Raw genomic sequence first — 27,343 nt, 5'->3', positions numbered from 1 at the left:
ATGCATCACTCCTGGGCTTGAAGGAGGTGATCTTTGAATATCAACCGGAGTATTCTCTTGCTGATCCCAGAAGAGGCCAAAATCTATTCTCTTGTCCAGGGTAGTGAGCTTGCTGTGCACCTTCCCCTCTGCCCAAAGGATCTTCAACTCCATGGATCTCAAACTCCACCATTTCATGGTCTCTGCAGCCCAATATGCCCTTGAGCTTCACATTCCCCACCAGCCCCTCCTTGTTGGGAGAACAAAATCCAGCATATCACCTCTCCTTGTTGGCTCTTCTGTCATTCAGAGAAGGAAGTTACCTTCAGTGCATTCTGAGAACTTCTGGATTGCTCTGTGTTGTTCCTTCCTAAGGTACTGGGTTGGTTAAGTCCCACAGGAGAACCAGGGTTTGTGAATGTAGGGTTGCTCTGATCTGTCTGTAGAGGGCCTCATCAGCTCAGCCTTTCTGGCCTTATTATGCACCCTGCCCAGTAGCATTGAGTAAAGAGGTCTTGAAGATGCTGCCTTAATACTGTTTCAGACAAAACCAGCATTTTTTCTTTTCTTGGTTCTGAGGTGCCCACAGGCTTTAGAGGTTATTATTCCTCAAACTGAGTGATAGCTCATAGGTGGAAAGTGTCTTATTATTCCTCAAACTGAGTGATAGCTCATAGGTGGAAAGTGTCTAAGACAAACATTTTGCAGCAATCCAGCACGCCAGTGTCTGCTATAACATAGACTGCCATTCTTGGGCCAGTGCAGAAGGGAGCAGCTACAAAGACAATCCTCTGTATCAGCCTAGTTAGAGAAGTTTTCTCTTTCTGATGCTGTATTCACACTTTATTTACTTTCACCTGTTTTCCTGTTTTATGGGTACAGTAGTCAAAGGGAGAGGATCTCTCTAACTTTACCATCAAAGGAGCTGTCTGATTTAAAAGCTCTTGTCCTTTATGTCCCCCTTTTTTTTTTTTTTGGCAGTGAAGTAATGGAAGAATTAGGCTGTTATGGTATATTAAAGCTTTAATAAGCTGTGACTGTTGTAGCTGCTTCCAAAGAGAAAAAGGAAGGAAATTATTGTTGGCAAGTATACTTTCTCTTGGAAGAAAAGTTGTCAGGCAGGCTACTTCCCAGGGAGGTTGAGAGAAGAGGTAGATATTCAGAAAACATTTGAATTGTTGCCCTGGTATGATTGGGCTAAATGGTCTGGTCTGTGTAACTCTTTAACATAAAAGTAGAATGTTATTAGAGGTTTGTTGGAAAGAACAAAATGTGTTTAGTGGGGGTAGATAATGAAAGTCTGGAATGTCTTACAGGTGTTTTTTTTTTTTATTTTCAAACAGGGACTCAAATACATGGCAACATAGATTCTGAATTTCCCAGAGAAACAGAAGCTTAGGCACAATAAGAATTATTAGAGAAGAATAAACTGCTAAGACATGGTAATTGTGTATGAATTATCTAGGGAGAGTAAAGCCTTTGTTATCTTACCATACATTTATATCTTCAACTGTTCATTTCTATTTACAAGTGCTGCCCTCAGTCCAGTTGAGGCATAAACTGCTGCCTTGGACAGGTGATCGCCATTAGCAGCCCAGCCCCAATAAACAGGCAGTAGCAAGGAGACACCACCAGCTCTTAGAACTCACTTCATTTGAATATAGAAAAATGATTTTACCTTGTATTTTAATCAGAGTACATGATCTTTAAATTGATAATGAAGTAGAGAGGGCTGTGTATGCTGAGAACAGCAGCAGACTCTGCAAGAAACAGTGATGAGCTGTGTTCACTGTGGAAGTGGACTTCAGAGGAAATGTTTACACTAGAGTAACCAGCAGAAGAAACACACCAGGCATGTTGCTTCACACTCATAAACAATAGTACCCTATTAATTGTGGTATCTAGAGCCATCTCTAGTCTTACATGACAGATTTCACTGGTTGAACTCCTAACACTGAAGTGGGGGATGCCTCAGGACACCTGTGCTGTTCGTGCAACCAAGTGCTTTATGCATGAATGCTTTTTCAGCAGGGGACTTCTGTAGGTATTAGGATACATCAGTATTCAGAAAGCTCCAGGTCTTAGTTTTTCTTTCTTCTGTGTCACTAACTCTCTTATATGAATAATTGATTGGTAACAAGGCAGTAGGAAAAATTACTGTATCTCTAGATCTTATTCCTCCCAAGTTCATGAGAAGGTTTTGCATAGGTAGTCAACAGTGATGAAGTCAACTGTCTTATAATTGCCTTTGAGCATTCAGTAATTCAGTGCTTCTCTTAAGTGGTGTAAAAAGTTGTGCCTCATGGAAACGTACAGTACAGTTTGATGCTTTGTTGTGTTGTTTTGTTTTTTTTTTAATCCCGCATCCTTCTGAGTTACCTTAAAGTAAAACTAGACTTGGCTTGGATTTTGCTAAACAATCAGTTAAGTTTCTTGATCTCTTTGTGATTTATTTATTTGAGTCACATCTATAGTAATCCAACGTAAGTCTTCATCATGATTTTTATTTCTAAAATTCTGTTCTTGCAGCAGGAATGTGCTATAAAGTTGTGCTAAAAATGTTGAAGCAGTTGCTGGAAATTACCAAGGAGTCTTTTCACATAAGTTGAGTTCTAGAGTGAAATTATTCCCATTCAGGAAGTTAAATTTTTGTTTTGTCAGAAGGAGAATACTGGTTTAGAAATTCCATTGAAAGGGCTGTATCCTGCTTTAAGGAAATTGCTGCTACTTTAAAAAGCAAAACTTTGAAAATGGACAAGTGTCACTTCTATCATGTCTACTTGGCTTGACCTCATTTTCTGTAGACAGCTTATTTGTGACTTTCTCTGGATATTGTATAGCAGAGAATTTTCTTTGAGCTTTTACAGTTGTGTACATTATTTACAGTAAGTGTGAAACAACTTGGGCAGAATAAAATGAATTTATTTGTGATTCTTCTCTGATAAGTATTGAAAATTACCCTGTGCATTTTTCATCATTTTTCTTTTTCCTGCTTTAGGTGACTGTTTTAACAATCATTTAGTTAACTGTTGCACTTTTCTACCCCATATTGTCTAATATTTATAGTATTCCAAGCATAAAACGTAGTAGAAAGTCTACAGAAAGAGCTTTAAACAGATCTATGAAGTAGCCACAAGAATTGTCAAGGAGAATAAGCTCAACTCAGTTTGAGTATAACTTCTGAAATATTGCTGATCTGCAAATGAACAGAGTATTTGCTTTGAAGATGGTGAATGTCTTTTTCTTAACAGCACAAGTACAAATTCACAAAAAAAGAAGAAACTCTTGCCTCCTTAGTTTAGGATACACTGAATTTAATACTACTTATAGATCTGAGTTATGAAATAAAGAGCTGATGTGCTTGGATAGTTAGTCTCTTGTCTGTGTTAAGGTTGAATAGGCTGTAATTTTGAAGATCTGCAAAAGGCTAAACTGGATATTCAGAACACCTAAACTCGTATTAGTACTTGGCAACACACTTGGAAACAAGTGTGTGCAGTGCAGGGGATTTCTGTCTTGGTGAGTGGATTCAGTGCAGAAGAGGCACAGATGGAAGAGTCCAGAGCTATTTTCTGTCACTGTTCAACTTAATTGTAGAGTGTCTCCAGAAGAATGGTCATTAATTAAATCCTTTATAATAGCAGGGCATGCTCTTTGTCTGCAGTGGTCTGGGTGTTTTTAATGTGAAAAGATCACATCAACAGAGGGATAGTAGAAATAACTTCTACACTTCTTTCTCTTCAGTCTGGAATTAATGAGTAGTTGGAACATCTTATCTGAAATAGCTTTCTCTTTTAGAATTTAACATATTTTAAGGCTGTGGTTTAAATGGGTTCCTTAGGAGATTAATAACAACACCTAAAATCAGCATTTCTATATTAGGAATAAGACTGAAATAAATCATGTAAAAAAGACATTCCTCTTTTTTGGAGACACTGTTGGGAAAAGTTTCTGCAGACGGTGGGAGTGATGGAGGTGACAGGTATAGAAAGTGCTCTACTGTCATCAATCTAATAAGGACAAAGGCACTTCCAAGACAAGAAGCTTAGATATATCTAAGTAGAGCTGTAAATGAATACAGAAGTGCTTCTGTATTTCCATAAGGTTTGCTACAGGAGCCTGAAACTGTTGAGGTCGAAGGCACTTTTGAAGATGCTGTAGTCTAACCTCATGCTCAGAACAGGGTTCTCTAGAGCGAGTTGCTCACTACTGTATCCACTTGGGGTTTAGATTCTCTGTTGATGCCTGTGTTAACCTGTTCCTGGCTCTATCTAGACAAACAGTGCTTGTGTGTGGTGTTTTGAGGAGGAAATAGAAGAGAATGGAGGAAGCTTTGGGGAGTGGGGTGGTGATGATGTCACTGTTCCTTTGGTGTTGTGGTAGGCATAATTGGTACAAAACTCTGGGTGCCAGTGGTGATGGGTGTGTTAGTAAACCCTCTCTTGTCATATTGAATCAAGGGCAAACTTCCCATCATGTTTTTGCATTACATACTGAATAATACATACTGTGTAGATACAAGAACTTGATACAGCATAAGTTCTTTTTATCTTTTTTTGGCAATAAATGAAATTGCCATTTTTGGTTTATATAATGTTGTTTATTCTTTTATATTGTCCTATATCCAAATTAGTATTTGTAACTAGCATTTTGTGAATTAGATATGTTGGATGCTTCCCTATAGCTGTTTAAAAAAAACCAAAACAAAACAAAAGAACAAAAAAAAAAAAAAAAAAAAAAAAAAAAAAAAAAAAAAAAAAAAAAAAAAAAAAAAAAAAAAAAAAAAAAAAAAAAAAAAAAAAAAAAAAAAAAAAAAAAAAAAAAAAAAAAAAAAAAAAAAAAAAAAAAAAAAAAAAAAAAAAAAAAAAAAAAAAAAAAAAAAAAAAAAGTCAAGAGTACGGAAGTGTTTCTGAAAAGGTTTGTGCTAATAAAAGGTAATATTCTTACTGAGTGGTATACTATCACTGTGTTAAAATTTTACACCTAATTGCATTCTTATTCACTAAAAGTACTTTTAAAGGGGAGTGCTAGTTAGGGATGGCATACTGTAGGTTTCGAAGTTGTTGAGAGGACTCTTACTGCTGAACTCAAGTGTTTAATAAGCGCTTAGAGAGAATGCAGGGTTAGAAATGGGCTGTTGTTCAGAGATTAAGAGCTAATTAAAAATGCTTTGTGCACATCTGTCATCTGAATTTTCATCACTAAAACAACCTGAAAATAAAGCGTCTTTGACTGATATTTAGCTCATGGTCAGTTACCTTTACCAGTTGTTTTGAATATGGGAATAAAATAAGCCTTTAAGCTTGTTACTGAGAGGCTGTGTGTGGTGTATGAATGACACCTGTAAAAATGTTTGGCTTCAGATTTGGCTCAGATTCTGACACTGAGGAACATTTTAAACTCACTCATCTTTAAGCCTTTCATTAAACTGAATATAGCCATTTCTGTGTTGAACAGAGGAAGTTCCGCAATACAGGAACAGAGGAAGCTACTTAAAATCTACTAACCTTCCTGGAAAATGTCATGACCATTCAGATTTTATGTGGAGCAGATACTATTCTTCAGTATAAGCAGTGTTTGCCTGGTGTGTCTCTGTAGCTTTAAAACAGTTAGCTATCCATTGTGTGGCACTGCAGTACTAATGATCACTTTTATTCCTTCTTTTTAATCAGGACAAAGCTTGGGTTATGGCTTTGTGAACTACGTTGACACCAAGGATGCCGAAAAAGCTATCAACACTCTGAATGGACTGAGACTTCAAACTAAAACAATAAAAGTATGTAGTCTTAATATGATTTAAAGAAACGGAATTGTTTTGAATTCCTGATTTGGTTTACTTTTCCAAGTGTAATAAGAATTCTGCTAATGTCAGTAGAATAGATTAGAACCTCATGAAGCAAATGTTAGTCCTTTCTAGTCTGCTTAGGTTTGGAGTTAAATTACAATTCCTTTTTCTTGACATTCTAGATGTATATTTGAGGGTTTTTAACTGTCAAGTTATATTTCATGCTTTAGGTGAAAAAATATGATTTTGCATTGTCTGTGCTTCCTCCTTACCTTCTCAGAGATGGTATAAATTTCTTATTAACATTTCCTTTCTTAAGGATGTTAGTTGTCTTGTTTCTCTTGCAAACACTTAAATGAAATAATTATTTCAGCATTTTATTTTATCTATGAATTACTGGATTTCTAGGGCCCTAGTTTCTAGATCTCTAATGTTTGATATTCCTGTCTTTTTCTATTGTGTTGTAACTCTTCCTGCACCTAAATTCAGTGTCTCTCATTTCTAGAAACAAAAATCTTGACAGTTGCTTTTCTTAATACTGTTTTAATCCATTAACAGAAGAGTGAGGATACTCGCTCATTTTATGGTCTGTAAAAGGGGATGCTACTAACTGTTTTCTTGAAATAAAATACATTGAAAAGGTGAATTTGCAAAAATCTGGGCTAAGCTTTTTTGTGAGGGTAGTGACACAAAAACCTATTATCTGTTACCTCTTTAAAAAAAAACATCCAATGGAATGCTTTTATTGAATAATTCTTAAAGTATCTTAAACCTTCAGATCCATACCTCCAAAACAAGTCATAGCAGTATTAGTCTTGTACCTGGTACCAGTTGTGTTGTCTTCTGATTTCACCTGAATATTAAAATATCAGAGTAAGTATACATTAGTGTTGAAGGCACTTACAGGTATGTATGTTAGATACCTGAACCCTGCTCTGCTAGACAAGTATGCCTCCTCATACGACAGAGTGCCCTCTGTGGCATGATTTGTGGTTCTTTGCAATGTAAACATGCTTATGTCATGTATGTAGTGAAGTTTGGGCTTCATTTAATTGTGCAACTTCAGTGTGAAAATGAGTTGTATTTTATAAAAGGTGAAGTATTTTCTGTGGATTTTTCTCGTTTAGAAGATGCTGCTGCTGACAGGCTCTTTACTCTCTTTGAGACAGTGAAAATGCATATTTCTGTGCCTGAAGTGGTTTTTCTTGTTACCTGCTTGTTTTTCCATGACTCCTTTTTTCATTTGGGTTGTCCTGGAAAGATCAGTTCTTCCCAAATGTGGAGAACCAGAGAAGCAAGAAGGTTATGAGAGTCACCGATTTACACATAAGAATAAGAAAATTCAGTGCATGTTTTTGGCTTGGCTTTTGCTTGGGAGAGGAGAAATCCTCAGTGGCTTCCACTGACCATGTTCTTTGGAAAACTCTTCAAAGAAAAAAGAAGTGAATTTATTGTGAGATTATATCAATAGGAATGTCTTTCAGTATGGAGTAAAAGACTCCTGCATTAACAAGTGTAGTCAGGTTCTTGGTCTGAAAAGGAGTGGGCAAACATGTGACCTGTTTTAAACTGGCTTAGGGCTGTGCAAGGTGGTGAATAGGAGGCAGCTTTTTACCTGCACTGTTAGGGGTAGCAGAAAGACACAGGAAAATATCTGGCTTTTCTTCATGAATACTAGGCTGCTTTAAAGCTGGGCACAGTCGTTTGTGGACTGTAACTGCCAAGGGAACAGTGAAGATGACGGTAATGTGGTGCTCATTCCTCCCTTTTGAGGTGAACTAGAGCTGAGGAGCTTCCCCTGTTCTGTCCCCAGCTCACTGGTGTGAGAGGGCCTGAAGGGCAGAGCCCCTGTGTGTGAGAGCTGGCAGTTGTGTTAATTGAGAAGGTCTGTGAGATGTGTAGTCATGTATGCAAGTATGTCTTTGAAAGCAGAAAAAAATAGTCTGTCCAGCTAGAGGCCTGGGAGTGGTCCTTTTATTATAAGATAGCATTGATTATCTAGCTGTTTTACTTAGCCTAGTGCTAGTTAGAAGTCAGATTTAATAAGGTTTTCTGCCTCTGAAGCTCTTTGGATTATTGAGATGTTTACATGGGTAATTATTACCTGCCAGGGGAATAGAGTTTTAAGAAATAATTTATCTAAAGTATTAAATCTATAGGTTTTCTTCCCACTCCTTTATAATGTTGCATATATTTAAAATAAAAACAGGCTTAACATGTTACCATTCTGCCAACTTTGTGCTGGAATGGTTTGACAAATTCTTTGGCTACAAGCTCAAGATGTCCTACTTTGCCATCATCACCTAACTGACTGCCCTTCTGTAGAAAACTCAGTAATGAGAAGAGCTAGTTAGAACTTGAGTACAAGAGTGAATACTAAAATGTCAGCTTTTTGAATGCCCGGAGAAGTGCAGTACAGCACAGGAAGACTTTTGAAGTGAAGGATGTGCTGCAACTTCATTAGTGTCCTTTGAGTCAGAGTGTCCTTAAAACTTGGCATATAATGCAATGCAGTTTCACTTGGTGCCCTGAACCATTACTTAGATTTACAAGAAGATCTGTTTTAAAGGAATTATGCTCCAATTTACTTGGTCAACACCTCCACCTTTAAATTTTATCTATGGCACTACTCATGAAAAAGCTTTTTACACTTAATGGAGAATAACAAAATACTAAGAAGAAACATGATGGTTTGATTTCTGAGTTTAGTGCAGCACATCAAAGATTGAGAGTGTTCATGTCTTTGCCACTGATACTGGTAGAGAAAAAATTTGATAGTGTCACTTTGTAGTAATTTTTTCATTATGTCCCTGGGTAGCAGTGAAATACAATGAGTTGTGTAAAAAGTCTATTATAATGCCAGAGGCAAGTGAGCTGTGAAGGTGAGAGAAACCCTCCTTACCTTGTTATTTCTCACCCCCCACTTCCCCCAGCATTAAAGAACATTGTTCTAGTGAGAGGGGAAAAAGGAAATCCTCTGTGGAGGTTTAATTAAAGCCAATGAGTTTTACTGATGTTATCAATCAGCAAAGATTGAGAGAGGGGCTACTGTGCCAGAATGTGCAGCGGTCTTGACAGGGTAATTATGTACTCAGGACTGTATTCTTGAGGTAAAACATTAACAGCTCTAGCAGATCTGAGGCAGAATAATAATTTGTCTGGAAACAAAGGTAAAGGTGATGGGTTTTTTCTTATATTTCTGCAGGAGTTCTGTAAATTGTAATTATGCAGTTTTTTAGCTATGTTAACAATTAAAGCTTTGACAGCATTTTCATTTTAATACTGCAGATATACACGCACACCTTTTTACCCTCAGGTAAAATTTGTTCTTCACTGAAATTCAAATCTCCTCTGACTTTGAATGTTACTTAGCCAGCTTAAACTAGCTGCTTTTTTTTCCTATAGTTGATTAATATTGAGAGCAGGATTAACTTCTAAAAGCATATTGCTGTCACTTCTGTAAACCTCGTTATGGCCACACGGTAGTTTCTTTGTCTAACCACTCTGAGGAAAGTAGTACAGCATGTCAGACCAAACCATAAAATGTGCTAATCTCACCTTCACCAATGACTTAGTTTTCTGTTTGAGCCCCAAGGGCCATTTTGCTGCATATTCAGATTTCTTACAAGAGTCCATCCCTGCTTTCTCTGAGGAAGAAAATCCTGGGACCAGTGCAGCTCACCCTAAGGCTGCTGAGCAAGTTTGCTCAAAAACCAAGCTTTAAGCAAGCAAAAAAATGCCAATGAAACTGCTTGTTACTACTGAGATTGATGGTGTATCTTTTTACAACTCTACTTTCCCCATGCTACGCTGAGTCTTCTAATTAGGCAAAATCCTTTAGGTAGGCTATGGCTTTCCTAGGTATGTTTTTTTTTTTTAAGCTCAGATGTTCTCTTTGAAAGAATGCTTTTAATATTGTAAAATACAGTTTTGCTTACCTTTGAAATTATGCAAGTCTTGAGATAAACAGATCTCTGTTAAGCTAGAAGCTTCCAAGTTAGTGTTCTGTTTTGGTTGGCTTTTTTTGTGGTGTGTTTTGTTTGTTGGGGGATTTTTTTGACATGTTAAATATTGACTCTGGGTGGCTTTTATCTGTGCAGTAATAGTTTCTCTTGAAAGGTTATGAGGCACTCCAGTGAAGTGATAACTGTGGCAGTAGATGTGTTCTGTGCCTTCCTAGAAGATGTGCCCACGGAATAGTGTGCACAGACCCAAGGGATGAGCTTGCCACAGTTTCTGTCAATAGTAGCAGTTCCCTCGGCAAAATGCACAGACACTGAAGTTTACTTATTTCTTTCAGAAGAAGGAAAGATGTGTGAACAAATCTACCTCAACTCCAAAAGCATAAGGATAATTGGGTCTGTTGTTCAGAGACTTTGTTCTGTTGTATTGTGTAGAGGGCTTAATATTATGCTGTATGCCCTTGTTCTCTATGAAATCTGACTGCTTCTTCCATTTGAAGCTTCTGAAATTCTTGCTGCTCTCACTGTTTGGGCATGAGTGGGAAAAGGCGGTGTTACCAGATCTTAGAACCATGAATGTAAAGTATGGAGAAAAGTCTTTTGAAGTGCAAGAATGTGAGAAGTAGGAAAATAAAAATGTTTGGAGACTGGATCTCCTTTGGTTTCATATCTTTTATTAGTACTTAAATTCTAAGTTAAAATGCTTATTTATAACAAGGCTGCAGATTTTAAAATATTCTTCTGCATTGGTCCCTTTAAAGGCAAAACAGCGGAGCTGCTATTCTGTGACTGTAGCGCATAATTCCCATCTCATACTTTAGCGTAGAAACTGAACTTGAGCAGCTGGCTCAGTTTCCTGGCTTTGTTGTGGTGATGGGGCTTTCAGCTTGCTGTGTGCTGGAAGTGGGGTCAGTGCAGGTATGCTGCAGGCAAGTAGCACGAGGGGCTGTGGTGATTGTTTGCTGAGAGGGGCTGTTTTGATGAGAGTCAAATACAGAGCATGGTCAAAGAGGCGTGAAAGTAAAAAGTCCTTCTGAGCTCCAGTACTTGTTGTTGTATCAGCAGGCTACTCTCTGTCCAGTAACTAATCTGAAATTTGGTGGAGGGCTCAGACGCTGGAGACCTTTTAGCCAGTCTCTATACTGTGTGCTAGCATGCCTAGAGTGAAGGTTCGAAATGTGTAAAATTAGAAGACTTTGTTGTAAACAGTTACTAAAAGCTGTGAAGGACTGTCTGTAAGGAGACTTTATTTCAGTGCAAGTTACCTGCAGACTGCTCATTCCTCAGCTTTGTAAAATACATCCCTGGTTATTTTTTCCCCTTACTCAGAAATTGGTGTTGGGTTTATATTTGCGAGTCTTAATAATTATGATATAGCATACAGCTCTTTGGCAAAATCATGTTATTTAGGTAAAATCAGTTCCAGGAAAGAGTGTTATAAAATACAGGCACTTCTGTGTTATCTAGTCATGTTCCTGCGAACTACTATGCCCATCAATAATGACTTTGAACATATTCTAAGCTTGCTACTACTCCTTGGCCAGACCTGATTCTGATAGTCTGGTTTTATAAGAGCAGCCTGTCATTTTGGTCCGTGCCCTCAGCTATTCCCTCTGGAAACAGAGTAAATGTGGATCCCATGACTGACCTCAGGTCGGTGGCGCTGGCATAGGTTGTAGTTGTCAGAGCTGTAGCACTTTGAGATGTGGACTAAAGCAGTGAAACCTCTTCTGATAATAATGCTGAAAGGCTGTTACTTCGGTGTCTGTTTTTTGAATGCGTTATCCCATTGCACAACAGACTGTGAAAGCAGCAGCTTTATCAGATATGGTTATATTTATTATCTTAATCTACACACCTAAGTGAAGCTGTGTTGAGCAGGATCCATTTGTAGTTCTGCAGAGTTGAGTTTAAGTCACCTTCGCAGAGGGAAGTCTCTATCTTTCATTTGAGGGTATACAGGAAGTAAACTTGATGAATATACAGCAGTGTACTCTCCTGTTTCAGACAACAATGTATTGCTGGCCAGTGACAGCTCAGTCCTCATCTCTGAGGTGTGCTGCAGCATCTTCCTATTAGAAATCGAATTAAGATGATGTCTTGAGTCATGGTGTCTCACACAAATTTAAGTGCACGGTGCCTGGCACAAAGGCCTCTGAGAACATTGCTGTAACAAAAATATGTCCTCGTTTTTATTGTACTTGCCAAGAGGGCTTACATATTCCTAATGTATTCCTCTTCTCAGTGTAAATCTCTCTGCTTTGCAGATAGGTTTAACCCATTTTCATCTGCACAGACTGGATGGTAATTTTTTAATTTTTTTTTACTGAAGCATGCATTTTAAGAGAAAAGTATACTATCCTGAAGGGCAAACAGTGTTCTAAGCTGAAAGATTGCACAGATAGTTAATGAATGTAAACATTGATTGAAATCCTGATTTTAATATTTAAAGATTCAGATTTAAAAACTTTTGAGAATATGTGAAGTAGAGGTGCTTAGGAGAAAGTGATAGTAAATTCTGAAGTTCTTTGAGAGAATACAAATACTATTTGCCCTTTATACTAATAATAAGCTATAAGATAAAAGAGCTCCAGGCATGGTACCGAAGTGTCTGGATAGTAACAGTTAGTAAGAAACTAAAAAATTCATTTGTAGGGACTGTGTCTCTTATTTTTGGCAACTTTTTTGCTTAACCTGCCAATTCTCACAGTTATCACTTGAAAATTGTAAATCAGTTCATTGTGATGTTAAGAAATGAAATATTAAAGAGCAGTGGTGAAAATACTTGAATTTGGTGGTGTAATGTTTGCATTTCTAGAAACAAGTGTCTTTCCTAGTAACTGCAGTGGAAAATTTCAGTAAAACTGTTTTTAAATTGGTATCTCCAGAGTAGTGCTGTTCAGTGTTGTACAGTGTGTGTCATCATTAAATATTTAAAACTGTAGGCTTTCAGTCTGTTTCTTGACTTGCTTTCTGTTCAGTGGTTTTGACATTGCATAACTGTAATTGTTCACTTGTTGAAGTAGCTGTGGAATTAAAATCTTAGCACAGCTGTTAATTCAGCCCATATGTAAATTGTTTGAAGAGACTAAATCTAGAACTACCAGCAAGTAATTACTGAATCAGCAAACTGACAGGATGCACGTAGAGATACGAATCTAGAGAGTCTCTGGTTTAAGTATCACAACTGAAATCACTGGACTTTGACATCAATAGAGAAAAGGAACTATATATCCCATACTCCAGCAACATTCTCCTGCATACGAATTAATTCCCTTATACCAGTAATATTTTATGGTGTCTTTGTTTTTCTCTAGTGGTACTGCCTTGCAAGAATTAAAGATGTTTCTTGTCGCTCTAAGATAGGTGATACTTGCTTCTTTCCGCTACTCAGAAACCTCCCCTGTTCCCCATGACGTTTCACAGGACAACCAAGAATTGCCTTTCAGTGACATCCATCAGCTCTCCCAACACTTGCAGGCACAGCCTTTCAGGCCTCATGGACTTCTCTGTGCAGCTTAGGTATTCTTCAGTGTGATCCTCTCCCAAGAGCACATATTCCCTGTTCAGGTTTTCTACTGCTCTTGGCCTGAGATCCATGAAGGTCAGTTGTACTGGTAAAGACTGAGTCAAGGAAAGCTTTGTCCTGTTCTTTGCTGTGTCCCTGGTCAGCAGTGGGTTTGTTTTTCCTCAGTCCTGGTGACTATATTTCTGCTAAACTTTTTTGCTGCTCTTCAGGTCTCTCATTGACCAGAAGGGAAAAAAACTTTGGGTACTAAATATTGCCTCACAGGTCAATTTACTTTTACTTTTCTTTGCTTTTTATGTGTGACTCTCTTCATACAGATCACAGCTGTTTTTTTCTACTTATTTTTACTTCCTCAGTTTTATTCTATCTTGTGTGTCAAATTAGAATGATTTTTTGACAGTTAGAAGTGGGCAGCTGCTTGGAAACTCCATTTACTGCATTGGACTACTTAGAAAGTGGAGCTGTTTGATCTATCAGCATCTGTAGGAACTATTTCTAGAGTAAAGTTTAGATACTTTGGATACTGGGAAAACAGTGGCACCCTAAGGTACGTACGACTTAAGGGTTTTGGCAGGCCTTTGGTGTCTTCTATTCATGCAGACTTATTTTGTCCTGTTTGAAAAGAGCTTGTGAGACTTATACTCTATAACCTCTGTTGCGAGTACTTGCAAGAGTGCATGCCTAGAAGGGAGCTGTGTAACAGGTATTTATTTAAGTTCAGAGCTATTGTTAAAGTCCATAATACTGCCTTAATCTACAGCAAACCCTGAGGGGTTTAGTTTCTTATTAGTGAAATGTTGTTTGACCAGCAGTTGCAGAGCTGTTTTGTTAATGTTCTTCTTCTTTCCTTAGCTGAAGGTTACTCCCAGGAATTTGAAATTTTCTCCAGAGGACCAGACAAAATGTATATGGGAAGAAAAATGTCTTGACAGCTTAAAAAGGATTGGCTAGGACACTATTCAGTGTATCTCAATTCCAAAGATAATTTAAAGCTGTAAACCAGTTCATTGTATTCAGTTATAAATGGACTTTATTGCTATCCCTGCCTACTACATACAGTTAAATTCTGAGGTGTTGGTGGAAGGGTTCCTTTTGAAAGCAAACATAGAATTAGCTATTCAGAATCCTTGGTTTTGCTCATACATGAATTTGCTGTGTCTAGTTCCATCCCCAAGGCAGTCTGTCTGCATCCTTCAGCATTCAGTCTCCTGAAAATTATCCTGATGAGTTCTAAGGCATGGGACTTTGTTTCTTAAAGAAGCTCAGAGCCAAATGGGCAAGTTGGGCAAGTTTGTTCATTCTTAAGCTGTTGTATTTCTCTGCCTGGTAGAAATGGATAGCCATCACTGTCTGTGCTGTTTCTTTGGCTGAATGCAGGCAAGCATTACTCTCTAACTTCAAACACAGGTCTTCAGCTCTTGCGTGGCTGTCATGTGGAAAGAACAAGGCAGCGTGGCTCACAAGGCTCTGTGCTGGACAGCTAAAAGTTTTTTAGGTCAGCCCTGTTGAGCCAGCACAAAGGTACCTTGCATAAAGGCTCTGGGTAGAACTTAAAGGATCACAGCAGTGTTCAGGGTAGTGTTTGTTTAGTCTCCAGTGTGCTCCCTTTTGTTTTGCTTCCATAGGAGTCTTAGGAGTCTACTGATCTGCATGAAAATGAGACAGGAAGGATTTGAAAAGAAATGTCAAAAGAGTCAGGCAAAAGACAGATTGGCAGAATCAAGTTTCAGCTGCCCAGTGTTAGGTAATAGGCAGGCTAATTGCAGGGGAGGGAAGGAAAGGAGATAAATCTGACTAGTCTTTTTTTATTTTTGTTTTGCATAGTGAGAACCCCAGATAAAATTATTCTGTTATGTTCAAGAAGAACAGATGTTCTTTTAATCATTCCTGCAGTAAGCATAGGACTACTTGTACAGACCAGCAGAAAGTAATGAATATGCTCGTTTTGTAACGTGTGTCTAAAGGTTGAAGGATATACTTGATCATCTTAAAATATTTCTGACTGACACTTGGAGGCAGCAAGTATAAAATTTCTATCCAAAAGGATCTGAGAATTTCACTGTTGACATTTAGTTATAAGACTTCTGTGTTGCTGCAACTGGCACGCTGCTACTGAACAGTCAAAGTACAGGTTGGATTCCTACTTCTGCCATTCATCCTGAGGCCTGTGAAAGTGATACAGCAGAGTTTATCTTGACCTCATGAATGATTGTGTCATTTGACAGGATACTCAACACATGTACAAAGGGCACAGCACTTGAAAACCATTTGGAAACCTTTAAGTGCTTCGGACTGCCTTTCTGTGCCTTTGGTCTAGATACCACACTGAAATCTTAATTTTTGTATGTTTTAGTGCTTTTTAATGAAAATTAAAAAGAAGACATTCTTGGAACTTCTTAAATTTGTCTTTTTAATCTTACAGTAAGCTAAATGAGAACATTTTCTTCACCAGGGCTTGCTGGAGTGTGTACCTAGGTTTTTCTCATTTATTTAAAAGTACTTCTTCAATTATAGTGAGTCCGTTGTAGTCAACTTCTCCTACCTGGTCTACGTTGCATTCCTTCTGTATTTTCAGAAGCCAGCTCTAGAAAAATAAACAAATCTAAAAGCCCAGTGTCCCGGGTTCAGAACAGATGACTGTCCTATTTCATCTGGTTTTAAAGTGTTGGTTTTCTAGGGGTTTTTTTGTTTGTTTTTTCCCTAAGGTTTCCTATGCGCGACCAAGTTCGGCCTCTATCAGAGATGCAAATTTGTATGTTAGTGGACTTCCAAAAACAATGACCCAGAAAGAACTGGAACAGATCTTTTCCCAATATGGACGCATTATTACTTCTCGTATTCTGGTTGACCAAGTCACTGGTAAGTAAGCAGTTTTGCATGGCCTCTCCTTTTTGGACTGGCAGTTTAAAAAATATTTCATCTATCAGTACAATAGTCTTGTCTCTATAATGTAGACCAGAAAATAAGTTTTTCTCCTGGAATTGTTCATAAATATGCATGGGCAAAAATAGACTGTGGAGTGTACTGAGCCAGCTTGAGTCATTTCCACCCTGAAGGTGCAGGTTTGAAGACTGTTTGATGACTTGTACTAAATTTACAGCTGCTGTAATCTTCCTTTCCAAGCTGCTGCATGAAAATAGTCTCTCAGCGCCTTACAAAATGCTATTAAACTTTATTTTTCTGAAAAGAAAACTTTATGCAGAAATGCACAGCTGGTTCTCTGAGGCTAGGATTATGGAAGACCCACACTTGTAATTGGTGTTAAGACTGTTTTCAAGGTTGAGTTCATTAACTTTGGGCATATGCGTGAACTTTGAGTTCCTCAGGAGCAGATAAATTCTGTGATTAGCTGGGCCTTAAAGTACTGAGATATAGCAAATTTATCTGCATTGTTATAGTATGTGTCTCAATCAGTGACTGGTTATCAGTGACACTGTCGTTGCTCTTCAGTAATTACTGGAGAGTAATGCATGTGTTTTTGCTGTCTCAAATGGCTGGTCCCAAGGAGCTTTATAATTTGCTGCATAACCTGCTGTGAGGTCTTTTCCAGAAATAAACAACGAAGTGCAGTGCCAAGTACATGACAGAAGTATTGAGAGTACAAAGCAACATGCAAAGAAGCAGGGCTCTCTAAATTCTCCCCTTTCCAGAACACTAAGGATGTGGGATGGAAAAATTAATTTACTCACATCATTATTCCTTGAATAAGCTAGGTTTGACTTTTTTTTTCTATAGTTGTACCTTTTCAAAGTCAGATGTCCTTGTGTGTAAAAAATAGCTTTCAGCTGTAGGAGGTCAAACTTTTCAAACTGTTTTACTTTGAAAGGATTGTAGATGCTGGTGTTTGACTTTTGACTGACTTGTAGAGGAACCTCTATGTCCTCCTTTGCAGTTCCATTAAGTTAAAAGAAACCTCAATATTGACACATTATAGAGTGTTTTAATACTGTGAATTGCTGAGATTGTAGAGAGGCATGGAAAGGAAAGCTAAATATGAAATATTGATGAGTAGAAGTAGCAGATTTGTGGGTCGGATTTCCAGTCTTTGTGCAATAGTCATTTACAGTATGTTTTTGTATATTCTTGCATAGAAATAGATAGGGTCTGACAAATGGGCCAGTAAGTAAATGTAATTGAACTTCTAATGTGCATGATAATTCTAAGTATTCATAAATCCTGGTATTTGCACAGTAGTTTTTCAGCATATAGACTACTGTTCAGGTTTAAGCTTTCTTCCCTCCTCCTTCTTAGTAATTTGGGAGAGGTAGGCTCAAAATGATGTGAATAATAAGGTGGTGACACAAACTGACATAAAAAAAATGCGAAGCTGGATCTGTGACATTTGCCTCTTTAAAGCTTTTTTTATGCCTGCTTATTGTCACTTAGATGGCTTATGATCATCACTGTTTATGAACCAAAACATAAAGGGCCACTAAATGGCACCAGGAATATTACAACAAAGCATTGAGCTAACTGATGTTGTCTGTTAGGAGCTTTAATGTTAATTGGTTCAAGTGTCGACACCTTAGTGCTTATGTCTAAGGCACTATAAATTTTTGATGTACAGTGTTCCTAAGACCTTCCTTCACTTTGCTGATCCCCTTTCATGTTGTCTTTGACTTTTCTATACCAAGAAAAGTTTCCTTCAAAAATAACACTTAGTGGTGTGTATGGTGATATACTGAAACTGAATCTTTTACTTAAAGATAACTGTGGACTGCTGAGACATACCCATAATTCCTGTAACTGCAGTATAGAACCTGCATGTCATCATCCTCTCAGCATATATGCTCCAAAGGGAGCTTCAAGGGATACTGCAGGAGGGCATAAGCCATGTTTTGCTGCTGGAGAGCAGATAACTAAGCTATTTCTGTGAATTTAGGTACAGCAGAGTAGTGTAAGCTGACCGGAGGTTACAGTGCAGCTGGTTCTGGGTTCCTCTCCATCCTCACCAAAATTGCTTGGTTTCAGCATTCCTCTTTGGTTCACTCACAAATGAGTCTTACATCAGTTAAATTAAAAACAAAAATAAAAGTTACAATAGAAAATTCTTATTCTGAGCCAAAAGTCAGTTCTGTTAAGCTCAGGATTTGTCATGTGTTCACAGCAATTGACCATTAACATAGCAATTGACCTTAAAAATGAAATGTTAACAACTAATATTATGGTGTCTCTGAATTAACTACAATATGTTTCCTTCACGTTGTGCAGGGGTATCAAGGGGCGTGGGATTTATCCGGTTTGACAAGCGAATTGAAGCAGAAGAAGCTATCAAGGGCATGAATGGCCAGAAACCTCCAGGTGCCACAGAGCCCATCACTGTAAAGTTTGCTAACAATCCAAGCCAAAAAACCAGTCAAGCTGTTCTTTCCCAGCTGTACCATTCTCCAAACAGAAGGTATCCAGCACCTCTGGCTCAGCAGGCTCAACGTTTTAGGTAAGTCAGATAATGTATACAACTACGCTGAAACTCGCATGTTCCCACAGATGTGCTTGTTTGCCTCCACCTTGGTGCTTTCCTGCTTGTCTGACTTGTGTGTGAGGGAAACACGTGAATGCTGAACTTTAGCTCTGCTCCTACAGTACAGCTAAAACCCAAAATGCATGCCATTCTACCAATAGCATTTCACTGTCTAATAAACCTACTTAGCTAAGGTGACATCTTTTTCTTCTACTCAGACACTAAAAATTTTTTCAAAGATGAGTTTTCGTTTTCGGATCATTCTTGAGTAATGCACAAGTTGATTCAGTTAACATTGACTTAGGCAGTTTAGTTTTCTTCTTAGCCATACAGCATGCTGCAGCCAGCCTTTTTTCCCCCACCCTCTCATTTTTCTTCCCCATTCAGGCTTTGTTTTCTTCCTTGTCAGTTGTCTAAGCCCTCCATGCCACACTTTATCTTTTCTTATTACAAATTTTCGTAATGAAGATTATTCAAATATTTTTTGCTTGTGTTTTTTGGAGATATGTGTTCCCATCACATTGAAACTACAGCCACATAGTTCCCTGTGATATTTAGTGTGTTGAAAAGGAGGGACAGATGGTGAGAAAAAAGCAAAAAAATACTGTATTATCTGGTGGATTTTGTTTCAGTGATTTTGATTATTTCTTCCCTCCCTCTGCTCCTAAAGGATGTGACTGGAATGTGTTAAACAATAATACATTCAAGCAGTTTCTATTTTATTTTTTCAAGAAATAAAATCAGCTGGCAGTTTTCTTCAAAGAGAATGTACCAAATTTTAAAAGCTCTGCATTGGCTTCCCTCACCTATAGGCTGAATATTCAGAGTTCATGGACTGCACTTCAGTCAGAATTTCTGAATTCTCTTTTTCAATTTTTCAACCTTATGTGCTGCGTCTCACGGATGGAAAGAGCAGGCTTTCTATCGTAAGGGAGGGAGTAACCAATTTTACTACTTGATGTATTTCCTTACCATTTCTTAGGGAATAAAAGGGTTACTTTAGAACAGGGTGCTGAAGACTACATAAAAGTAAGCTTGCCGTTGTTCCATAGGCAGAGTATAGGGACAGAAGTTGCAGGATGGACTCAAGTGCAGTGTGTGAAGTAGGATTGTGAGGGAGCTGTTGTACAGCCTGTGTGTTACATCATATTCTGGGAAGTCTTGCCCTGCTGACTCCTTGAGTTCAGCTGAACACACGTGTTCACAGATGCTCATCTTTGTTCAGTTTTACTTGGGTGCTGACTGGGGTAGCATGTGTATTTAACTGATACTCCAGGTGCATCTATCACCATTAGTAAAAGTGCTCCAACTTCCAGAGGTTTTTCTTTGCATTTAAGTAATTTCCATAGACTCCCTCTGCCCTTCAGCTTTAGGCTTTTGTTGCTTGGTGGAGGCTTATTTTTGTTTAAAAGGAAGTGTATTTTTATGAATGTCACTGGCAAGTTGGTTTTTCTTCTGAAATATTCAGTGTAAAGTAATGCTTTAAACCATCTTAAGAGATACTGTGATATGCTCCACATTACAAGTATAATGGTAACAAAAAGCACTGAATAAGTACCAAGTCTGTAGTAAATAGGAGAGAAAGAATAAAATCTTTTATCAGTGTTGAAGGAAGGAAAGGGTTTAACTGACTGGTCCAAAGGTAAGCTAAAGTTGCAGACAGTATGAATTTTTTTTCTTTTTTGTGAAAGCCTTAAGACTTACCCTTCTTCACTAAAACTTTTTTCAAATTTTTAGTTTTTTTAATTGTAAAGGGAAATCATCTTTTCTTGGTTGTTGGGTCTTTGCTTTGCATTGCTGCAGCATTCCAGATCAGGTGCTGACTAGTTAGTTGGCACCAGTGCTTCAGATCTTTCATATGTTACATGTGAAAGAAATCTTAATTCTTGATATTTCAGACAGGATTACCTGATGGACTTGTCCCCTCTCTGTTAACAGTCGACAGAAGCCTGAAAATAATCAACATAAACTTAAGTAGTAAAAGCAACAGGATCAGTACAATGCTTCTCTTTTTTTCTTATTGAGAGAAAACCTTATCTGGACTTTCAAAAGCTACTCTGTGTAATTGTTCTATAGGATGTGTAGCTTAAAGCGTCTTTAAAAATTTCCAGTAAAAAGTCCCTGAGAGTTTTTTTAAAATATTTTCACATCTTCAAGGTAACTGGTAGAAAATCATACAAGTGATTCCATTACTGTATGAAGTCTTCAGCTGAGTGGTCTATACCAGGGACCTGTAAGTGATGGTGTTTATAGAACTCTTCACCTTCCTCTTCCCCCACAGGATGTCAATGACAGTAGATCTGTCATCCACGCTGAGTGTACTGGTGGTAGTCATGCATTTTTTAATTTCCTCTTTTCTGCTCTTTCAGAGGTTTGGTGGCTTACTTTTTTGACAGTGTATTACACAAGCCTGGCTTAATGCAAAATCCTAATGCTCTGAGAAAACTGAGTCAACTGTACTTTTTTTTTAAACCCAGGCTCGTATTTTGTGGAGTCTTGAAGAAAATTTGTAATTTTCTTTCTCTTTCCCTGTCTGAGATTTGCCAGCAAGAAACAAAAGCTTCTTCAGGGTAGACATTTTCCTAAAGAAGCATTTTAAGGGACTCCATGAAAAAGAGTAATAGGAGTGGTAGGCACTATGTGTCCCAGGTATTGGCCAGGTAATTTCAAAGGGTTTAGAGTTGCAGTGTCATACTACGAGGTAAGAAATACATGGAGAAAGCTTACCATCTGACCTGTGTGTGTGTGTATTTGAAAAACACTTCATTCTGGAAAAACGCTTCATTATGGGAAATAGAATATCCTGAGTTAGAAAGGACTCACAAGGATAGAGTCCCACTTGTGGCCCTGCACAGGACAACCCCAAGAATCACACCATGTGCCTGAGAGTCTTGTCCAAATACCTCTTGAATCCTGACAGGCGTGGTCATACGAGCGCTTCCCTGAGTAGGCTGTTCCAGTGCCCAACCATCTCGTGGGTGAAGAACCTTTTCCTAATATTCAACCTAAACCTCCCCAGCAGAGCTTCATGCTTTTCCACTGGGTCCTGCCACTGATCATCAGAGAGCAGAGATCAGTGCCTGCCTCTCTTCCCCTCACGAGGAAGTTGTAGACTGCAATGTCTCCTCTCAGTCTCCTCCATGCTTAACAAACCAAGTGCTCTCAGCCACTTCTCATATGGGTTCCCCTCAATGCCCTTCACCATCTTCATAGCCCTCCTTCAGATGCTTACTAAGGGCCTTATATCTTCATGTTGTGGCACCCAAAACTTCACACAGGACTCAAGGTGAGGACACACTAGTGCAGAGTAGAGCAGGACAAGCATCTCCTCCAGCCATCTGTCTGGTCATGCTGTGTCTGAAGAAGCCCAAGACATGGTTGGCCTTCCTGGCTAAGAGGACACACTCTTGTCTGATTTCAACTTCCTGTCAACCAAGACCCCCAGGTCTCTCGGTGCTTCTCTCCAGTGTCTCATTCCCTTGTTCTGTGTGTAGCCTCAGGGTTGCCCCATTCCAGGTGCAGAATCTGGTACATCCCCTTGTTAAACTTCATACAGTTGGTGATTGCCCAGTCCTCTGATTTGCTGAGGTCTCTCTGCAGGGCTTCTTGGCTTTCAAGAGAGTCAACAGCTCCTTTCCATTTAGTGTAAGTGGCAAACTTACTAGTATTCCTTCAAGTCCTTGTCCAGGTCATTTATGAAGATGAGGAGCACTGGGCCAAGAATGGAGCCTTGCAGAACCCCACTCGTGACAGGTCACCAGTCTGATGTTATCCCATGTAACTCTTGCTCATACATCATGCTACATTTTTACAGTATCAAAAGCTTTACTGAAATCTAAAAAGATAACGTCATCTTCCCTTGATCAGCTGGGTGGGTTACCTTACTACAAACAGAAAGTGAGTTTGATAAGCAGGACTTTCCTCTCATGAAGTTGTGCTGGCTGTGACCAATGTGTTATTTTTTAGGTGTTTTTCAATACATTCCAGAGTAATTCTTCTCTGTAATATTACAAGGCGCTGAAGCGAGACTGACAGGCCTGTAATTTCCAGGGTCAACCTTCTTGAAAACTGGGACAATGTTATCCAGAAAGCTCAACTGGGAGCTTTCCATATTCCCAAGAGCATTCAAAAATCATTGAGAGAGGCCTCACAATGACATCAGCCAACTCTTTTGATGAGTATTCTGGAATGAATCCCATCAGGCCCCATAGACTTACAGGGATCAAGATGGAGCAACACATCGCACACAAGTTCAGAGTTTGTAATTCTCACAGCCGTATTTCTCCAGCTCAGGACACTGGGACCTTTTTAGCCCCATTATCATTGTTGAAGACAGGCAAAGAAATCATTGAACATTTCTCCCTTTTCTGTGTCCCTGTTAGTGAGGCGAACATCTTCATCCTGTAATGGTCCGATGTTATTTTTGGACTGGTCTTTGTGACTGACATATTTAGAAAAGCATTTTTTATTGTCCCCCACATTTCTGGCCAGTGTCAACTCCAGTTAAGCTTTGTCTGCACAAATTCTCTCCCTTCACTGGCAAGTAGTGTCTCTGTATTCCTCCCAGATATTATTACCTGACCTTGCTTCCACTGTCCATGTGCTTGCTTTTTGACCAAAAAGTAAGCTCCAAAAGCCCTGTTGAGCCTAGCTAGCCTTCTGAATCACCTACTTGACTTTTTGGAATTATCAAAAAGAGTAAGAAAATAAAAAATCCTTTCTGCAGTTCATGTTATGACATTTGCTACTACTCCAGAGTACTGCGTCTGTCATGGTAGTTATATGTGCAAACTATCAGAAGCCTCAATAAAACTCTTCATCTAAACTAAGTTAGTAATGTGGAAAAGTTAACTAATGTGCTCACTGACTGTATCTTAATGCTAACACTGTTTGACTTAGGCTAAACTTGTGGTGGTGGTATACTTTATGAAATGAACTTTTTAGGGTTGTGGTTACTACCCAAGAACTATTTTGTATTCATTAACTGTATCAGGTGTAGTAAGATGGGACAGCTCTTTCAGTGGTGATACATTAACACTGCTTGGGGTTCTGTAGAGTATAATGGATGTGACCACAATATACTAAGTTTCCTTCATCTTAAAGGATAGAAAAGTCTGAAGACTGAACATGTTGCTAAATGTTTTGCAGGTTGGACAATCTGCTCAACATAGCTTATGGAGTAAAGAGGTAAAAAAGAACTATTTGGTTCATAATAACCAAATTATTTTGAAGTATTTTGCAAATTCTTTTCAGTAAGACTTGTGTTGGATTTTTGCATGTTGAGACTTCAGCTGAGATTGTTCGTTTTGTTGCATTGTGCATGAAATAAATAAACCTTTTATAGCAGTTTTCACAGAATTCCTGTTTCAAATGACTAATCCTCACTGGGTTTATAGCATGCTTTCCTTTTGATTTTCTGCGTTACATCATCTCAAGACATACCTACCACTGTTCTCCCTACTTGAGTATATTTTTTTACCTGGTATTTGTGCAGTTGGGGGGTAGAAAATAAATGTAATATTACCTTATTAGCCTGAGCAACACATTCCTTGTGTAAAAAGCTCTGTATCATTTTCTTTTTTATTTTGTTACTTCTTTGCTGGGATTTTGTGTGAACAGCCACCTTATGATTCTGTTTTGGTTTCCCTCATTCGTCAGTAGGTTTCCTCCGATGACCATTGATGGAATGACCAGTTTGGCTGGAATTAATATCCCCGGGCATGCAGGAACTGGGTGGTGCATTTTTGTGTACAACTTGGCCCCTGATGCTGATGAGAGTATCCTTTGGCAAATGTTCGGACCCTTCGGAGCAGTAACCAACGTGAAGGTCATCCGTGACTTTAACACCAACAAGTGCAAAGGTTTTGGATTTGTGACTATGACAAACTATGACGAGGCAGCTATGGCAATAGCCAGCCTGAATGGATACCGCCTTGGTGACAGAGTATTGCAGGTCTCCTTCAAAACAAACAAAACGCACAAGGCATAACAGGTTATTCTCAGTGCATTAATACATGAAAACTATACAACAAAGGCAATTTACAGGAAGCTTTATGCATTAGTAAATGCCTTTGTTGTATGTCAGTGTGGAAATGGGGATAAAATGACTACTTAGCATCCTAAGAATATATGAGATTTTTTTAATGCTAATATTTGAATTAGAACTTCTTAAATATCTTTTATGTTTGAATATTGAGAAGAGGTACAGGGTTTTTACCTGTTACAATGCATATTCTATTGCCTTCTTTGAAGAAGGTGGACCTTTTAAAATGTTTCAGCTAAGGGAAGAAGTTTTTTTCTTTATACATGACTGCCTTGACATACTGAGGCTTTGTGTAGTAGTTTAAGTTTTTTTTTTTTTTTTTTTAATTTCTTGATTTGCTTTGTTTGATTTACATTGTAATGCTTTGTTGTTTTGGTTTGTTGTTCAAGAAAAGTATTTGAAGTTTACATTTTATTTATAAAGTTGTAAGCAGTATTTATTTTCTAATTATCATTTGGGTTGGGGAATGGGAACACATTATAAAAGCTTATTGTAAGAATACTGGAGAACTTTTCGTAAAGCAGTACCTTGCCAAAGAGATAAGAACCTCTTTGATGTGGGTTTAGAAAAAAAAGCATCTATTTTTGTAAAAAAAAAAAAAAAAAAATTTGGAGAAACTTTTTACTGGTCCTGGAACAAATATTTTGACTTGAATACTTTGAGAAATCTCTTCATATGACACCTAGTGAGCTTTTAAAACTTACCAGGAAATTTGCAGTTGTTGGGAAAAATTTAGAAAGATTTATGATGTAGAAATACTTTGGAGACCTTTGTTTTAAGAAGTAAAGTCAATGGGATGCACTGTTGGTTTCATTTTTTGTAATCATCAGTGGAGTCATTGATCATCCTGGTTATTAAGTGATAGCTGGCTCACATTAATTTGTGATTTTGAAACAGGTGAAAATTTAAAGAATATACGAGCAAGCAGAAAACTTAAAATACTGAGAGATGGGGGAAAAAAAAATCTGTTCTTCCTAAAGAATTCCCTTCAGATAGAGCTCACGGTGTTTAGTGATGTACTTGCTATTGTTTGAAGAATTGTTTTGTCTTAAAAGACATCGAGCATGATTTGTGCAGTAGCAAATCAGCAGAAGTGGCTTGAGTTGGGTATGTTAGGAGGTGTTTTGAAGGTTAAGTTCAAGGCTAACACCTGAGCTTTGTGTAATGTAAATAAGACCTTAGTTATGAACCTTTCAGCCAATTTTGATTTTGGTTTATTTTTTAAGTTACATGCCAAGTGATGTTCAATTTTGAATGTTTTTGTATGAGTTTTTTCTTTGTAAATGGCATTAACATTGTTACTTGAGGTCTGCTTTTTTTTTTTCTTCCTTTTTTTTTTTTTTCTGTCCTGAGGACTTGAATTTAAAGTGCATCAGATCTGTTGCTCTTTTTGTCTGTAGATAGTCTAGCTTCAGCTGTTTATGGTGATGCAACATTTTTGTTTATAAATATGTTTGTGGTAAAAAGAAAAAACAAGTATAAACATATGTTTTGAACAAATTTCCTTACATTTTTCATATGAAAACCATAAATACCTGTATGCTATTGAAGTTTAACTTTGTATGATGCTTAAATCACTATTTGGGGAAATAGAAAAAGTCTTTACCATGTATCGAAGAAATTTAAGGAAAACAAATACAGAATATTTTCTGATTAGCATCTAGCTTATAATAAAATTTTTAAAAAAGAAAGCTGAGGGTTTGATGCCTTCACCAGGATGCACTGACAACTATGTAGTTACGTCCTGCTTTTGTATAAACTGAGATGCTCATACGCTTCCCCTTAGAAAAAGCAATGTTCTATGCATAACATAGTTGTACACTATCTTTGCAGTTGGTTTTGGTTCTTATTCATTTAAATTGTAGTTATAAAATTTTCAGTATAGTACAGTACATATACTGTGAAGCGCGTGCTAAAGTGAATAAGCGAGTTTTCATGCTGACCCACTCAATGCTATTCAAAAATCAATTGGCTTCCTGAGCACTTCCTCATTCTTAGGTGCATTTAGATGGTTAAAGCTAATCCTCTGCATTAAAAGTTGTATATAGTATATAAATGACAGACTTTCCAGTGTGGGGAAAAACAGTAGCTACATGCTTCTTTCCTATACTACTGTAGCAACTAACGGCATTGATGAGAAGGCATGTAAATTGGGCTTCACTTTACAGTGTTTATCAGAGCACTTAGTAAAATATAAGGCTGGTATTTATTTGAAGTTGTATAGTATGACTTAATTCACATTTGTTGGAATAGAGAATATATTCTGTTGAGTATTTAAGAGGTTGTACATGTTTTCTTTTGTGTTTGAATTCTTTGTACTTTTTCATGTTCAGTACATCAATAAACAAAGTTGAAGGGAACCCAGTGTCATGAGGTCTTTTACAATATTGTTCAGTGCTTTGAGGATTTTCTTTTTGCAAAGCTCTTGAGCTACTCTACTTGTAAATTAGCTTAGGATCTAGTTACCAACAAGATAAAATAGGTATGGTGCTTTGGATGTGGTAAGGCAATCATGATGATTAGGACAAAGGTCCTTCTCCAACAGAGGTGTTGCCAAGTCAAGAAAGGACTGCATGTCCTACCA

At 37.9% G+C, this 27,343-nt stretch overlaps 1 protein-coding gene across 12 annotated transcripts in view; it reads left to right on the top strand.

Moving 5' to 3' along the window:
* Window positions 1-27,119, top strand: part of ELAVL2 (ELAV like RNA binding protein 2) — a 124,172-nt gene extending 97,053 nt beyond the window's left edge. For 10 of the 12 annotated variants that reach the window (XM_027911437.1, XM_027911229.1, XM_027911453.1 and 7 more), the window contains 5 exons: window positions 5,652-5,755; window positions 15,961-16,114; window positions 18,467-18,692; window positions 23,865-23,903; window positions 24,375-27,119. In XM_027911437.1, coding sequence (XP_027767238.1) covers window positions 5,652-5,755; window positions 15,961-16,114; window positions 18,467-18,692; window positions 23,865-23,903; window positions 24,375-24,705 — 854 coding nt within the window. In that variant the 3' untranslated portion in view covers window positions 24,706-27,119. The remainder of the gene's footprint in view (window positions 1-5,651; window positions 5,756-15,960; window positions 16,115-18,466; window positions 18,693-23,864; window positions 23,904-24,374) is intronic. The other 2 variants (XM_027911430.1, XM_027911420.1) reach the window with 1 other exon arrangement.
* Window positions 27,120-27,343: the final 224 nt, after the last annotated feature.

Source organism: Empidonax traillii, unplaced genomic scaffold (genome assembly GCF_003031625.1).
Source record: "Empidonax traillii isolate 1590-97213 ecotype Southwest subspecies unplaced genomic scaffold, ASM303162v1 scaffold3:size4013460, whole genome shotgun sequence".
Classification (NCBI taxonomy): domain Eukaryota; kingdom Metazoa; phylum Chordata; class Aves; order Passeriformes; family Tyrannidae; genus Empidonax; species Empidonax traillii.
The sequence above is the reverse complement of the archived record's forward strand: the minus strand, read 5'-3'. Positions and strand labels throughout refer to the sequence as shown.